Consider the following 17,900-nt stretch of genomic DNA (forward strand, 5'->3'; position numbering starts at 1 on the left):
ACCCAGCAGGACCTGTGGGGCCTTCCAGGGTCAGACCTCTCCCCCATATCCTCTGCTGCAGCTCCTCTCTGAAGGACCCAGGTAATAGTGTCTCAAGTATATTTCCTGAGTCTTTCAGATGCTAAAACCCACCATCAAAGGGAAGAAATTAACTACTTGATGATAGAGAGCTCATAGCACCCAGACCTCCTGGCGCCTGGGAGTTGACAGTGTTGGCCTCCATTACCTCAATATCAACCAATCAGAGATTGTGCAGGAGCTGATCGTGTACCCCGCAACCCCCTCCCTCACCTGGCCTTTAAATATGCTTTGCTGAAACCCTTCTGGGAGTTTGGGGTTTTCTTGGGCATGAACCACCCCATCCTCCTTGCTCGGTCCTGCAATAAACCTTTCTTGGCTCCAAACTCCAACATTTTGGTCTGTTTGGCCTCATGGTGAGGCAAGCACATGAATTTGCCTTCAGTAACAAACAGACTTGATGAATTTCCCAGCATGATGCAAACGTGAGAGTCGATTTTCCTCATTCCCACTGTAATTTTCACCACTCAGAAACAAAGAGAACCCAGTTCAGGAAGCTGAGTGCTGGGATATATTATGCATGTCCTGACCCTGTCACTGATGTGCTGCATGACTTAAAGGAAGGAATTGCTCTGATTTTTCCAACACTGATTCTTTCCCTGCATTTGAATATCAGAAATAATGATGCTGGCTTCTCACAGAGAATTCAGTAAAGAACTCAGTAAGAGACTGACTCATAAAACAAACATGCTATTGATAAAAAGAAAAAAAAATTAAACCCTAAGAAGGCATAGCCCTGATACAACTGCAGCCCTATGATCACGCCAGTTGTGACTTGCAAATTAATGAGACTCCCACTTACGACACTACGGGGCCCACTCAGATTCTCCTCGTGTGTTCACATTCCTTCACCTCTTTTCTGCATCATGAGTCACATCTAGAAAGTCTTCCTTGAAGGCCCAAATTTTCTTGCTCCTAAATTTCCCACAAATGGCCAGATCATCTTTGGGAGCTTCTGTTATCATAGGAATTCAAAACAAGAAGCTGCAAATATTCTAACCATTGGCCTTATCAAACAATTGCTGCTTCAAGTGTTGTTTTAAGCAACAGCTTCCACTCCCTACTCCCTGTCCCCCAGAGTAAAAGCATGCATGGGTCTGGAACGGATTAAAGGAAGTCAGAGATCTTAAAAACGGCCAGGACAAAAAGAAACTTCCACATACGCCCTCTTATGTCTGCACTGCCCACATTTGATTTATGTAAGCTCAAAAGCATTTGGAAAAATACTTTCAGGTCATATTATTAAACTTGATGGCCAGTATGGATATTGTCACTGCCCCCACCCTTAGGGTGGGAAAAAATAAAAGAGGTTTTTATTAATACAGTAAAAGTAATTTTATGAGGTGAAACAATTTTATAAAGCATACATATTCCTTTAGGAATAAGAAGTTACTTGCTTTGACATTACATTTGTACAGAACTCGAACGTTTTCAGATACTTTCCATGATCCTTACAGTTTACTTGTCCCATAGATGGGGTAAATATTAGCAGTATCCCCCACTTCAGAGAAAGGGAACAACAGTTTTAAAGAAGTTAAACACTTTTCCAGGGATTTGTGGCATCAGTCTATTGTCTTGTAATCAGACCGTGTACCATTTATGATTTAAATGACACTAGAATAGAGTTAATCTCATGTTACGCAATTGAAAATTAAGAGGTGAGGTCTGAAAATCACAGTCACAATTCTTCTTAGGTCACCTAAGCAAGATGTGAGGTGGAATAATAGATGACAGATAGCCCATGAGAAAAATAACAGCGACAATGTAGCATCAGCAACAATGACTATTTACTGAGTGCTGCTGCTGCGAGGCAAGCGCGGCTGCTGTGCCAGGTGCCTGACGGGTATTCATCCATGAAATCCTCACAACCCCCCTATGACTTAACCCTGTTTTAAAGACAGAGACTTCACGTAACTTGCTGAAGGTCTTTTACTTTTTAGATCAGTGCTTCTTAAATGTTTCTTAAAAGGTATCATTGTCCGTGGCTTATTAAATGGGCTACCAATAGTTTCAGGCTTAAAAGTGACTTTGTTAAGGTCTCTTTCACTAATCAGAAATGTAGGTTTAATTATGATTTTCACAGAAATCCCACCATGGTCTTAATTATCATGACATTCTTAAGGTCACACAAGCTCTTTGCTGCATGGCCCAGTCAGCTACCACTCAGCTATCAAGGTGCATTTAATCTTGCTGACTTTATAACATTTACATGTGGTGTATTATTATTAAATTTGCAATTGTATTATCATTGCTATGTTTTGAGACAGCACCATTTTATGAAAAAAGGAAACATTGTTCTTTAGTGATTCACTGAAGCCTAATAATAGAAATAACAACAGTAACAAACACTAGAACTAGAAGTAATATAACTGGTAAAAAAAAAAAAAGATTCTTTGTAAAGTTACACTCCTTGTAGCAAAAATAATTACACTCAATATTACTACTTAGAAGCTTCTAAAAAAAAGTCTAAAATTAATAACACATATTATGACTAGGAAGAATGAGCTTCTGGAAAAACTCCATTTTCAAATGACTGCAAGATGTCACATAACTCAATACACACAATGAGGAAGGACAATTACTATCATATGTTTTGATATAACTATATTTTGCTGTATCATTGGATAATACGTTAGCAGAGAATCCTATCTGGACAACTAGCACCTATGCGAGGGAAGAGTCAGGAATAACTTGTTTATTTATCACTAAAAGCCCATGCACCATGGAAAAGACTTCGCGGTTCTGGTTTAATTCCCAATATTGTGTGAATCAAAACATGGGTGTGTTGGAACAAGATGTGTTGAAATCAAAATGGGTGACAGAGCACTGATTTTTTGGGTTTTATGCAGCAAAAAAAAAAAAAAAAAGAAGAAGAAGAAGAAAAATAGTGCATTTTAAATAAGAGGTCTCATCTGAATGCCGATACGTAAATTACTTTATCTATAGAGAACAGTTGGTATTAACATTTTATATCCTGATCTTGACATTGTCCTTGTCCTTGTCATTACAGGAAATGATGAAAATGTTGAATAAAACTGAATCTTGATTACCTGCTTACAGGTTTTCAAAAGGGAGCCTGCAGCACTGTGTAGTAAATACAACAATTTTTCTAACACTGAATTTAGAGAAGAGTTACTTTTTTTTGAATTGAGTGATGACATTGAAATATTTCTTCAGGTCATTGATACTGCTTCAGAAGACTATGTCTATGATTGCAAAAAAGCTTGCATACTTGGCTTTCCTCTCCAATATATCCAGTATTTTATATTGCCCAAGCTTACCATTTTAATGTCTTAATATCAAAATTTTTAATGGCAAGGGTAAGATACTCAGTTGGACTTACTAAGCCCATGTTGAGGAGCCAACAATTCCATTACACAGTTTCCTAACATTTAGTGACTTTGTTTTATCAGAAGAAATACTGTGAACTGAAATATATTAAATCTGAAATATTAAACACTGAAATATATTAAATCTAGTAGAGACTTTCAAGATTATATATTCCAGTCACCTCATTTTATAAATGAAGAAACTAAAGCCAAGAAAGGGGAAATAGATCATCACATCACCATAATTAGAGCCACAGGTTCCTAACTCCTTACTCGAACGTTGTTTCCGACATTTCCACCCAACTTTACGTTAATAATCGTTAATTGACTTATCAAGCTGGCACTGCCGTGAAAGAGCTCTCTTTAAAAATTATGACCAAGTGCACAGAATGGCATTTTTAAATGTTTAATTATGATAGGGACAAATTCATGTCCCAGGAGAACTGATAGTTCAAATTCAATAAACAAGCATCAAGTTCCTACCAAGTGCAAAATGATTAAACATAATACTAGCCATGTGTGAATGTTCAGGTCAAAGACTGGCACATAATAATCTAGAACATAGGAGGTACTGATTATGGAAATGTCATATTTATTCTGAGACAGTGAGAAGGAGAAAAGGCATTTTTTTCTTACTTTAAATCGTAATAAGTTTGTTTCCCATGTATAACATAGCAAGTAAACCTTTATTAAATATCCTGTAGGGGAAATGAACCAGAATGATCAAATACTTATTTGTTTATGAAAGGTTAAATCACAGTATTCCAGAGGGGTTCCCTCTGTGGACCTATAAATAAGTGAAAGGGCAGGAAGGTGGCAACCCAGCTTAAGGGCTGGGATTTTTTATACCTCTAAAGCAGAAGTCGGAAAGACTTTTAATAATTTGACATGCATCATAGCACAGCCCAACTGATCTACTTAGGTCTGATTTAGCAGTGGTGAGATTGGACTGGAGATTTTTATTAGAGATCAGAAAGGCTTTTCTGTAGCTTTCTGCAGTGAAGTATTGGTAATAAAGCTTACTCAGAGTTTGAAATCAAGTCTACTCAAACTGTGTTCATCATCATCATTATAATCTAAAGATCACTTAAAGAGTCTGCATGCTGGTTCTGAACAAGATGGAGTAAACGCGTTTCTCCTAGACCTCCTCTTAAGGAACACCTAAACATTCCTGACAGACACACACAGGAAAACTCTGGAAGGTGGTGTGATGAGGTGAATGGGCTAAGGACCTGGCCATTGAACACAATGGTGAATTTCCTCCGTTCTCTTTGTGTCTCCCATACATCCCAGATTGGACAATCAAGAAACCTGCAACCCCAACTTGCCAATGGGAGCAAAGGCCCCCCAAAAGCATGTTCTCCTTTGTTAGAGGAATGGAACAATTAGGCACAACAGAACAGAAACCTCTGTGGTAATACCCACACAACTGCAGCCAAACAGCAGGGGAAGAAACCTTGCTGCACCTCGCCCTTGGTCAGCTCCCAGGGCAAGGAGCCTGGGGGTCCACTCCCCTTCTCTCCAGGGGTAGCAGGCACTTCTTCCCCACCCAATTAGAGTAGTTAAAAAAAAAAAAAAATCCAGAGGGAGGGAGCTAGATAAAGGAATTCCTTAAATATTCTTTAGGAGTATTTAATATCCTTTAAATATTCTTAAATATGATGCTCTAGGCAGACCCACTAGCAACTCAGACGGGAAACTGGCCAGAACTGACACTGGCAGAAGGTCTGGTAACTGAACTACAGTGTGGAATATGGCCAGGTTTTCAGTTTGGCCTCTGGATACACACAAACGAAGCAAATTAGAATAGCACCACCTGGGCTCTGTAAATGAAAGCGGGTTTTCTGAGTATATCATGATACACTCGCTAAGAGAGGCAAACCCACCCTTAATTCTTATTAAGCATGGATGTTCTGATCAGTTTTTATCCATTTAACTTAAAACTCTCATTGATACAAAGTAACCGCAACTAAATCCTTTTCAGATGTTATCTCAGAGATGCTTGAGCCAGAAATCAGAGGACTAATGCAGTTCACACACATGGATATTGTTACTGCTAAATATTCCATGCGTGTGTGTGTGTTCCCATGTGTGTTTTAAGGCCGTAGCAATGTTTTGTTCTCTTTCCTTTTGTGCCTTCTGTAAGTTATTTATAGGGGTTGTGCTGGTGACCCTGGTCTGAGATTACATTAGCCGGAATTAAGAAGCAGGATAGAAAGAAAGGTGTAAGGTGTTTCCAATGAAAAAGGTTTAATGATTCACCATCTGTGGGTATAAGACAAATTTTCATTTCATAAGATCATGGAGTCTTATTAACTCTGGATTGGAAAACATGTTAAAATCTTATCTACTTCAACAATCTCTTTAATGGTTGAAACTTAAATGCAATCTCCCTGTTTAAGCATTTGTCTGACTCATGTTCAAACACCTTCTTAAGCTACTTACACTGAACAGCTGCTAGTATTAGGAAAGTCTTCCATATTTGAGCCAAGATCTTGTTCCCCATGACTTCTGTTACTCGGTCCTACTTGTTCAATTCCCAGGTGCCATAAAGATCAAGAATAATTGTCTCAGATAGCGATCTTTTCAAAACCTCTTTTTTTTTTTTTTTTTTGGTTTAGTCTACTCATTCATATTTCAACTGTTTCATGAAACTTAGTTCTGAGTCTTGCATCTTTTTATCCTTCCTGAACATGCCCAGGTTTATCTTGTACCACTTAAAGTATGATTAAGTTAAATATTACTGTGTCCTTCTGTATGTTTTACTTTAAATTAATTGACTGTGCAAAAGAATAGGGCTAGCATCAGATACACTGAAAGTACCTCCTTTCCTTGGACCTTTTAAACTCCTTTTATCTCCATTCTACCACTGTGTATTCCGTTATATTATCTCATCATTTTTCTTTTCCAAAGGTAGACCGTTGGCTCACTCCACCAGTCCACCAAGGTACTGTAGAATCTCAGGCTGGCAGAGGGAGATTTCTTATGAATCATTTGGCCCAATTCCACCTTGTCCAAATGGAGTCAAGACTTTAGTGACAAAATGGGACAAAGCCTAAACTGCTTGATTCCTGGACTCATAACCCTCATATTTTTGAGCTACTCTCTCATTTGCTTGTCATACAAGAAGCAATCTTGTTTTTGGTGTCTGTGATGAAGAGATGTTTGTTGATTCCCAAACCTAGCCCATCTCCCAAGAGTACTCGAGACCAGGGTGGCGAAGAGGCTTAAAGGGGTTTAAAATTCCCAAGACGTGTTGGTCTGTGGGAAGAGATTTTATCTGTTAATAGGAAACAGCGAAGGTTTGGCACGTGTTTGAACAGAGTCCATTTTTTTGAAAAATACAAAAAAGAGGCCATGATCTCATGGAAACTGTGAAATCAACTGGTTTGGAGAATGTAATGGGGAAGAGAGAAAAAGGACTTTTCTCAACATTGCAAAGAAACAGTCCCAAATTCTCATTAGGAAGATGATTTTTGTTTTAGTCTGACGGTGAAAGGAGGCTGGTAAGTCTATGTGCCAATGTACAGAGAATTGAACCTGAAGTCAGTCACTCCAACTGAGCAGGTTAAGCTCTTGTTTTGCACGTCCCCAAGGTTTCCCTACCTCCTGTGCGTGAAATTATCGTCTCAGTTTATCACGATATATTTGCCTAACTGTTCTTTTGCCTTTCATAGTTCCTTACAAATTTGCTCTCTGCACAGCAGCAATTAAGAAAGGGATAAGTACAGCTGACCCTCGAACAACATGGGGGGGTTAGGGGAACCGACCTCTGCACAGTCAAAAATGAGCATGAAATTTACAGTTGGTTGTCTTTATCCACTGTCCTGCAAATGTGGGTTCCATAAACAGGGATCATGGAGTGCTGTAGCACTCATTACTGAAAAAAATCCATGTATAAATGAACCCCTGGGGTGCAAACTCATGTTTTTCAAAGGTCAACTGTACTTCTGGGTCAATGCTGACCTAGGTGAGCCCACGATCTTTTTTTTTTTAAGTAACTTCCCACAAAAACCCAGTGATATAGGTATGATTATCCTCATCTTCCAGATAAGAAACTCAGGTTCATATACGTGAACTTTCCCAGTGTCACACCACTAAGAAAAGGCAGGACTTTTTTGAATCTAGGTCTCTTTCAAACCCAAGGCTGTGAGAAGTAAATGAGAACTCAGGTTTTGTCATCAGAAAAACCTAGATTCAAATTCTGATTCTATTATTTACTTGCTGTGTGATCTCAGACATAACCATTTAACGGGTCAAGCTTCAGTGTCCCTATTGCAAAAGGAACAAAAGAAAAAGGTTCAGCTACATCTGGGTTCAAAGAAACCTGAAATGGCAAAATGGCATTTCCCTTAACACTCAGTAAATATGCAGTGCTGTGCATGTGGAATCCCCCTCAAAGCCATTCCTGCTTTCTCTGTTTTACTGAGCAAGCTGAGTGGTCTGCTCCCCTAGGCTTTATCAAAGCAGAAATGTCTCGGCCAAGCGTGGGCCCTATGGCATCGCAGACCAACATCTGCTTCCTAGTGATTGGTTTTATTACAGAGACATGGCTATCAGAGGGTGCGACACCCACGTTTGTCTCCTGCAAACTCCACTCAGGAGTGGGGCCCTGCTTGGACATTAATTGATCGCTCTTGCCTTCCTTTGCTTAATTTTTGCTATCTTCTCTCCATCTTTCTCCTTCTATTTCTGCATCTCCCTCTGCTATGCCCTGAATGTTTGTGTCCCCCCCAAATTCTTATGTTAACACCTAACCCCCAAGGTATTAGAAGGCTGGCGCTGATTAGATCATGAAGGCAGAGCCCTCATGAATGGAACTCACGCCCTTACAAAAGAGAAGTCCCATAGTTCAGGAAATAAACTTAAGGTTACCAGAAGGGGAAGGGAGAAGAGAGGGATAAATTGGGAGTTTGGGATTAGCAGATGCAAATGACTATGTATAGAATAGACAAACAACAAGGTCCTATGCTGTAGCACAGGGAACTATATTCAATGGCTTGTAGTAACCTGTAATGAAAAAAATGTATATATTTATATGTATAACTGAATCACTATGCTGTACATCAGAAACTAATACAACATTGTCAATCAACTATATTTCAATTTTTTAAAATGAGGTGGAAGAGAAGCTACAGAAAGCTTCCTGCAATGTGACATTATAGCAAAGCAGGACTCTCACCAGACACTGATTCTGCAGGTACCCTGATCCTGGACTCCTAGCCTCCAGAACTCTGAGAATTAAATGTTTGTTGTTTATAAACCACCAGCCTATGCTACCCTATTATACCAGCCCGCAAGGCCTGACATGCTCTGACTCTCTTTCACTCCTTTCTTCTTTCCTCTGACTCGCTCTCATTTTCCCTACTTTCTAGCCTTCTGTAAGATGGCATTTTGTGGGATCTTGTGTTTGAGTCAAGCTGCTTTCCAAGAGCATATCTGATAAAGAGCTAACCCCAAGAAAACTAAGAGTTGTAGTGGATTACTTTTAAATGATTGGGTTTGGGTACTTTCCAAGTTGAAGGAGAAACACATTCGTCCTGGAGTTTGGAGTTGACAACTGAAAGGTGTTAGTGTGTATTGCTAAATTTTTGCTAAAGCAACCTGTCCTGTCATGTTCGAATAATAAATAGAGAGAAGCAGATCCTCTGGTCTTTCCTACAAGCTGAATCAGTGAAGCCATGGAAGAGGACCAGCTATGGGATATAAGCTTAGTGATTTGCATCTTGGAAAGACAGGCTCTATTTCCAATGGATTTCCCTTCATAAAAGATTTCAAACTATAGCCAAAATTTTCATAAATATCATGATTCATCAGTGGGCACACTGCCACCTAGTATATACTGTCAAAAACTTGATTTGTACTAGTCTAAATGTCTGTTTATCTTAAAAACGGGTACGTGTTTAAATCAGTGGTTCTCAGTGTGAGGTGCTCTTGACCCAGAGAGACATCTTGCAATATATGGAGACATTTTTGATTGTCACAGCTTAGAAGAGAAATGAAGTGTGTTGCTACTGCTGTCTGGTACATAGAGGCCAGAGATGCTGCTAACCATCCTAAAATGTCCAGGACAGCCCATCACAACAAAGAACTATTCATCCCAAATATCAATAAGCCAGGGCTGAGAAACTTCAGCTTAAATGCCTACTGACCTGAAAACCTGCAGACTCCTCTGTATAACCGAGCCCTTGGTCACCCTATAGAAACAGTGACGGACTAGGAAAGCCTCCGTCCCTGGGGGCGTCTCTAAATGCCATGTGCCACAGCCAAATGCTGACTGTTGATCCTGCATGCAATCTGAAAAATCTTAGGAAGAAATTGTTCCACTCAGCAGGGGAACCATTTGTATGGTCTTCTGGATTAGTTTTTGATATTATAATTTGAGATCATTTTTGAAATCAGCCGAATCTGATTTTAAGCTAATTCACTGTGTCTGGTGTCCCAATTACGTGTTGATTTCTTCATGCAAGCCTATTGATCTTGGCAGAGTGAAGGCTAAAAATTTCACATTCAGGCAGGAAAAATAAATCGAAATTGCCTCAATTAACTTTCCTGTGATTAGGGTTTGTTAACAGTTTCTCTGCTTTGTTCCAGATGTATTTATTTTATTATGTGTTTTGCTTTTATCCATCTCTTTCCTGAGTTCCAGTATAATGACACCACAGTCTTCAGCAGTGTCCCATTACTTGCCCAAAAACTGAATCCATTCTTTGCAGATAATGAATTCCAGCAGGATCATGCTGATCGCACTGAACTTCTGGAAAATCTGACATCTTGGATCTCTGTCCTGCTGGCTCTGATGTCTTCATTTCCCTTCCAAAGAAGATCCTTTGCCTGATTCATTTTCATTAGGCTTACTGGGGAACAGCGACAATCCAGGTTCCTGTTTCTGAGTTTTCCCCGAAAGTGGGAAGAACAGTCGTGCAAGGAATAACATTGTATCAGGTAGCTTTTATTTTCAGGGTCTACCCCATTTGGCAAATAAAGGAAGTGGCATGCTCTGTGTTTTGTATCGATATTGTGGAGTTTTTGTTTCCAGTGTGTGTTTTACAAATAGTGGTCATAACAATGTCATAGAGGTTCGACTCAGGGTTCTTGGATTCTGATCGTGGCTCTTCCATTAAATGGCTGGATACATTTGGACAACTTGAGTCTTTTCCAGACTTTATTTTCCCATCTCTGAAATGGGAGGATCGGAACACAAATGTTCTATACGACTGTGGCAGGAAGCAGTTGCAGAACTATGGGGGGCTGAGAGGAAAGGGAAAATGAGTATCTTTCCGAAACATGCCCAAATCCTGCACAAGTCATATGGGGGAAAGGGATATAAAAGTAATGTCACAGAAGGAGATGCCTATGTCCAGCCATCAAATTAAATAAGCAGCTCTGTGGCCTCCGTTCAATCAGAACCAGACCCCGACGTTGGTTCTGCCGCTACCTGCTTTCCTCTTCCCTAGACCGACCCCTGCAGCCTTCCCCGCTGTGGATGCAATTCCACTGTGGAGATCACCGATAGGACAAGGAATGGAAAATGAGAGAGAGAAAGAGAAAAACAAATACAGAAAACAAAGGAAAGCAGAGAGGGGCATGGTCAAGTGCAATCAGCCTCTCCTGACGGCCGTCTGCAGCCCTCTCCAGCACTGAAACCCGGACTGAGGCATACCACGCAGACAGCTGACTTCAAATCGTTTTTTTGAAAGATGTGTTTGGGCCATTTGGCAAATGAGGGCCAGCTCTCATGGAAGTTACATAGCTAGGAAGTCAGACAGCAGGAAAGGCGAGATGAATAAAAGGACAGAAAAAGAATTATAGGAGAAAAGCTGAATGGAAAAAAAAAAAGGCAGGAGAAATTACTTTTCCTAATGAGAAATGCAAAATTTTCCACCAGACAACTGTGACTCTTGGCTAAGTGGCTCACAGAGCATGGGAATGAAATGCAGGGTGGGCGAGGCCATCCAGGAAGCTGGGCCTCAAGTCTGCTCTGTCTCTAGAGGCACCGGGTGGACTGCGGGTCTCAGTGGCACCACTGATTCACCAGACTGCCCCCCAAGAGGTAGCCATGCCCATTACATAGAGTCTGGAAAGAGTATTGGACTATAAAATTAAAATATCATGTTCTGGAGCCAGCTCCATGTGGTGACCCTCCTTGATTTGTCACGGAATCTCTGAGGCCGGTGTCATCAGTTAGTATGTGATAGACGTCTTCATGATCTCCGAGGCTCCTCCAAGCTGTAGCATTTTTACAGTTTTAATAATTACCACTCCTCACCTTCACCAGACCACATTTCATAAGCAAACTACTTATCCCTCCCTCTCTCACCCCTGCTTCACTGCTCACAGGAGAAAGCCTGTGAGCAATCGCTCCCGTCGTCTCATAGAATCTGAAGCTGCTGTGGCACTTACTGTTGGCAGTCACACTGGATGATGGATAAACTGCTGACTGAGCCTTCAAATGGTCAACCTCCTAGCAGGAATCAGTTGAAATTCTAGCTCCTTAGCACACAGGACTGAAGAGTTGGCTACACATAGATGCTCCCAGGTTTCCTTCCTAAGACGTGGGACAGAAAGATGGTGACTAGTGGGTTTTGATGACTCAAGCACCAAAAAAAAAAAAAAAAAAGGAAGAAAGAAAAGAAACACAAAAGCCTCATCCTTTGAGGAAATAACCACTAGGAAATTTCAGATCAACTATTTCAAGAAGACATAAAACCGACTTCTTATTTGAAATAATTTGAGGACAAAATGTACCTAGTCTACATATAGGAAAAAAGAGATTTAAATATGGGATTTGAAAAAGGGTTTTATTCAGAACTAATAGAATATATATTATGCACATATCACGTGGCCTAGGTTTCAAACTCATTTTCTTTTAAGGCATTCATCTAGAAAGAGAAAGAAGTTGACAAAGCAGAGTAAAAGTGAAAAAAATCTTTAAGCCAACCTTTTTCGTTAGTAGAAAACACTAATAAAATAAATTGTGGTCAAGAAAACGGAAGTTGAGGGAGAGGACTCTAGGAGGGAGACAGAATTGCCTAACTTAATTGCATCTCCTTTTTTTCCTTCCTCTAATCCTAAGAAGAAAAACAAAGGCCAAATGGCACAAAGCACCAACTGAGAAACAAAACACAGAGGGGCAAGCTTGTTTTAAGTAAAAAAAATCTAAATAAGTAAACCACAGTAGTTGTCTTTTTTTTAATTGTTTTCTTTTTACTAAATGGCTGGGAACACTGAAAGAAAAACAGATACTGTCAAAGTATTCCTGATGATAAAGCACACAGATAAGAAAAAAAGAAAAGGCTCTCTCTCTCTCTTACATTTGTTTAAATTCCACAAATGTACATAAAGCAGGCTTAGTGCGTCAAGAATTTTCTGAAGCATAGTTTTAGGAAATAAGGATTAAACTAGGGGAAAAGATGGGGGGGGGGGTGTGGTTTGCAACATTAGCCAGTAGTTGCAAGTAGAATAGAGTGAAAAGTCAAACAATCTACAGTCCTTCTGTAACTTTCTCCCCCAACTGACCAGCCAGGAAACCAGATAACTAATTTGGGAATACCTCCTGCCGCCATGCAGAAATCCTTCTCAACAATATTTCATACACAAGCAGCCAAACTATTATTCATTCAACAAACATACACTGAGCATTTACAGCTACTTCCCCTGTGTTAGGTATTTGGGGGGAATATAGATGCTGAGACCCAACTGAGACCTACTGAACCTAAATCTCTAATTTTAAATCATGCTTTTAACACCCAGGTGATTAATAATAATCATCCATCTAATAGTACTCTTCCAGACCTGAAAACACATGCTTTAAGAGATGCAAAAATGACTATGATTGTTCTTTTAACTCAAGGAGCCCACATAAGTGATGAACAAATATATGAATTTCTCCAAAACAAAGTTAAAAGTGAAACATGATACGAGAGGAACATATTCTTTACTGTGGACACTCAGAGGAGGGAGAAATGATGGATTGTTGGGGTTTGCAGAGCGAGTGAAAGAGGGCCTCACAGAAATAGGTATATTTGTGTTGGCATAGTTACCATTTGAACATGTGGAGAAGGAGGTGGGAAAATCTACTATTATAACTAATAATAAGAAGAGACACATCTCCAGTGTTTCTGGAAAAGAAATAGGCCCTGTCTTGGGTGCGTGATATAAATCCTCTCTTAAACCTAAACAAATCAGTAGCTCCTGTTATCTCCCCATTTTGCCAATGAGGAAACCACAGCTTAGAAAGTCCCTACGATTTGCTCACAGAGCTAGAGATTGAAGGGTTAAAGTTCAATCCCAGATCTAGCCCATTCCAGAGCCTACACGCCTCCTGCAGAATAAACAGAGCCCAGATGGGCAAAAGTGTCAGACACATGGGATAAGCGTCCATTGTTCCCTCTGGCTGAAGGAAGGCAGAGTCGGGGGCAGACTGGGCTGGTAAGGTTACAGGCAGCCAGGCTGTGGGCGCTGTATTAAACACTACAGGCTATATACAGTAGCAAGGGGGAACCAGTGAAGGAGTGATGGTTTCCAAGCAGATGCTACTCTGATAAAAGCTTTATCATAGGTCTTGGACTATGAATCCTGAGTTATATCTTACAATCTGAAATAATGAAATTCAAAAGTTTGAAGCGTCTCGTCCTGCCTTTAAACAAAAAGGTGAGACTAAGAGCTGAGTGAGCTACCACCACAGAGCTGTCCAGATGGATTCCCAACATGCCAGGCCTTAAGGAAGATTTTGCAGAACAGCCCTTAAGATAAATGCCCTGAGTGTCTGTTACCCACAGGCAAGAACTGACTCATCCCTGGAGCTGTCCAAATCTGGCACAAGGATAGCCCTGGGGACTCAGCATTCCCTGGGACCTGAGGTGACCCCATGGGGCAGTGGGTGTGCACGGGGATGATCTGTTATTGGCAGAATCCAGAGCCCTGATTCCTAGTCTGTGCTCATTTCATCAAATCAAATCATATGTGACACTGAGTGAGCCCCTATCCCTCTCTCCATCTCCTTTCCCCATCTGTGAAATGAGAAATTGACCTCAGCAGGGCCTCAGACTTCACAATTCTCAATCTTTCCCTTCCAACACTCCAGCATAAAGAATTTGTTTCCATCAGTGGCTCACTAACTTGGATTTAGGAAAGGAGCACTCTCTCCCAAGAGCTTTTACAGTTTATAAATCCCTAGCTGAAAATAAATGTACTTCCTTATCTCTAGGAAGCCCACTAGTTCTGACTGTATTACAGGATTCACGGTTCTCAAATCCTGGCTGCAAAGTCCTCACTGAATTTAATCTGGTCCAGAATTATCCTTTTCAAGTGCAAACTGGATCACTGATGAGCAAAGTAATTCAGCAACACAAGATACCATGATCATATATGCAGGCACATGCTAGGAACGCCTTTATCATTAGGGAATAAACACTTGAGGATCCGAACTTGTCAAAGCCCCAAAGATACTATCAGTTGAGAGTTTTATTTTACTCTCAAAAGACTGTGTATGTGTGTTTATGAGTGAAATCCCCAAGAAGTCAAGCAAAGTTTAAAATTGTGGCATTCTTGGAAGGAGGGAGGGAGAACCATGACTTTATTCAGTGTTTTATAAAGATTTCCCTGCAAATGCCATCCATCAAAAATGGATTTCCAGGGGAAGGGTATAGCTCAGTGGTAGAGTCTGTGCTTAGCATGCACAAGGTCCTGGGTTCAATCCCCAGTACCTCCCTTAAAATAAGTAAGTAAATAAATAAATCTAATTACCTCCCCACAAGCCACCAAAAAAAAAAAAAAAAGAATCTCCAAAGGGTTAAAAATATTTCCTCCTCAAGAGATTATCAATTATGTAGATCCAAGAAACTGTCTATCAGAATGGAAGTGAACAGGGAGGAGATGCATGATTTGTTCTGCTCTCAGAAACACTGCTGGTAAAACAGAAATTAGCACATGAACTCACATATCTTTGAAAGGACTTCTTCAACTTCATTGGCTCATCCGACCACACCCAGTAGTTCACCCACAGAGCTGCCCACGAGTGACTAACTCCGGTAATCAACTCACTGCAAAAAAACTGGGGCATGTTAACTATAGCTTCATCTTCTTTGACCTCCAACCAGGAGCTGGGAGCAGGGGAATGATAAATGTTAGCATCAGCCATGAAGCAAGCTTAATTACAGAACCAAAGAAACTCACATTTTGAGGGTTATCTCACAGTTATTTATTTGTATAGGACTGAAAATAAATATGCATTCCTTTTCCAGGCCTGAGAAAGGAAAATGCGCCCAAAATGTGTGACAGAACAATCAGCAGGACTGCCAGCCTCACATCTGAGCCTCCTGGGAAGACAGTGTTACAGGGACCAAAATCGACCACCCACGTTCTGCTCTGGGAACTAGCTTTAGTATATCTTCAGCTGTCAGGTGCTCAGGGTCCCCTCTCTGCCTACTATTGACTGATTTCTGTAAGACCACCAAAAACTGTGCCACTCATTTAAAAGAAATCAGATTTATATCTAATACATGCCTCAGCAAATCCATCAGAAGGCACAAGCAAGTAGAAGACAAAGCCTGGAAAGGGTTCAGGCTTTCCCCTTTACTTCTTGCCCAAGATACTATGTTTAGTGAACTCCAGTACCTTAGCCAGGGCACTGGGAGTGAAGTTAGTTCCAGCTGCGATTTCCTGAATGCCACCGACAACTGCAAATCTCCAGAGACCTACCAACTATGCGGGCAGAGAATGTGCGGAATGAGCTGCAAAAGGCATTTGAATGATCTGCACATGGTATGTATTTTCGCCACCCCAGAAGTGCAGCCTGGTCCATTGTTTGGCATGACCAACCAACCCCAAAGCTGCCACTTCTTGACAGCTGTAGAAGGGACATTGATATATTGACATCGGAAGGCCGAAGAAGGAGAAAGGGTTAAGTTCAGAGCAACATGGATGGAGTGAGAGTGGGAGGTTGAGGAATACAGGCTAAATTCTCTCTGCTGAAGCACCTACAAAGATCTTCAAAATTGTAAATGTGGGGAAAATGTCAATATGCACTGTCTACCTCTGGCCACTATTTCAGGCAAGTTGAACACACACACACACACACACACAGAAGGAGAGGATACCTGATGTGGAAATAACTCAGTCCAATACTTACCTTCAGAAACTGGAAGCTCTCTATCAAAGAAGAAAGAGTCAGCACTTTGGGAAGATACTTTTAGTGAGATTGCCTCACAGAGTCACCTCTTCCACGCATACCTTCTCTTTAACCTTTGATCTCCTCCCCACCCCACCCCATTTTTTTGTAAGTGCAGGTGGGGAAACGTAGAGGAATTTGTTTCAGAACAAGTCTACTTTTAACTCGGCTGTTCTGAGGACGCTTTCTTTTAATCTTCAAAGACAAGGTGCGGAGTAGAGTGTAAGAGAGATAAGGGAGGGGAGATGGAAGAGAAACGGGGGTGAAGTTAGACCAGGGCATGGAGCGAGAGATCTTACACCAGACCCGGCTCTGCCACCGTTCAGACATGAGCACTGAACGGGTACTTTAAACATCATCTTACCAGTGCAGTCCTCTTTTTGAAAGAGAAGTGGATGCCGAAAAGCTAATAGCTTGCCCACGTTTATCTAGTGTTGGTTATAGAGCTCGGACCACCAGATGCCTAGATTCACGCACACGAGACAGAATCGTTAAAGGAGACCCACTCTGACCGGCTAGGAAGCAAAGCCACGGCCAGGAGACGGGAGCGGCAGGGAGTGCTCGAGAGCATCGCGGAGCCGCGGGGGCGTGAGGTGTGCGCTCTGGGTACCTTGATGTAGGCCCGCTGCAGGTAGTTGTAGGGCACTCTGCGCTGGAAGTCGCTGCGCACATCCTCACTGGCGCGGTGGCGGGACGCGGGGCCCCCGAGGCGCTGGCTCTGGCAGCTGCGGTAGCAGCGCGCGCGCTCGAGCAGCGCGCGGAAGAAGGGCAGCTCGGCCCCGGGGCCGGCGCCCGGGGGCGCGAGCGGGCGGCGCGCGGTGCAGTGGCGGGCGCAGCGCGTGCAGATCTCCCTCAGGCGCCGGTGGCTGCGCAGAGCCGCCTCCAGGTCGCGCACGGCCAGCTCGTAGTCCCCGCCGTAGTAGGCGGCCACGCCGCTGGCGTAGAGCAGGTCGAAAGGCTGCAGAGGCCCGGGCTCAGGCTCCCGCTCCAGGCGCCGGCTGTCCGGGGGGCCGCCCCACAGCGGCGGCGGCAGCAGTAGCCAGGGCAGCAGCAGCGGCAGCGGCGCCCAGATGCGCTCCCGCATCCTCCGCCGCGGAGAGGCGCCGGCCGGCCACGCTCGCAGTCGGCTCGGGGCACCTGGCGTCCGGGCCCCGTCTCCCGGCTCCGTGGGCGACAGCACCGGCCCCGCCGCCAGCCGGCTGCCCTGTGAGGCTCAGGTGACCAGCGGCGCTCGGCAGACTGAGAGGCGGAGGTCGGCTCGGCCGGCCGCTCTTAAAGCGACGCCCACAGCTCACACGCTCCTCCTGCTGCCCGAGCGTCCG

The 17,900-nt window shown here is 42.4% G+C and overlaps 1 protein-coding gene across 2 annotated transcripts in view; it reads right to left on the reverse strand.

The window, feature by feature from the left end:
* P3H2 (prolyl 3-hydroxylase 2) overlaps positions 1-17,677 on the reverse strand; it is a 135,218-nt gene extending 117,541 nt beyond the window's left edge. The window contains exon 1 of one of the 2 annotated variants that reach the window (XM_010990105.3): positions 17,189-17,677. In XM_010990105.3, the coding sequence (XP_010988407.3) occupies positions 17,189-17,662 (474 nt within the window). In that variant the 5' untranslated portion in view covers positions 17,663-17,677. Of the gene's footprint in view, positions 1-11,810; positions 12,135-17,188 lie in introns of those variants that run through there. The other variant, XM_064493753.1, reaches the window with a different exon arrangement.
* Between the last annotated feature and the right edge of the window lie 223 nt (positions 17,678-17,900).

This window comes from Camelus dromedarius, chromosome 2 (genome assembly GCF_036321535.1).
Source record: "Camelus dromedarius isolate mCamDro1 chromosome 2, mCamDro1.pat, whole genome shotgun sequence".
Classification (NCBI taxonomy): Eukaryota; Metazoa; Chordata; class Mammalia; order Artiodactyla; family Camelidae; genus Camelus; species Camelus dromedarius.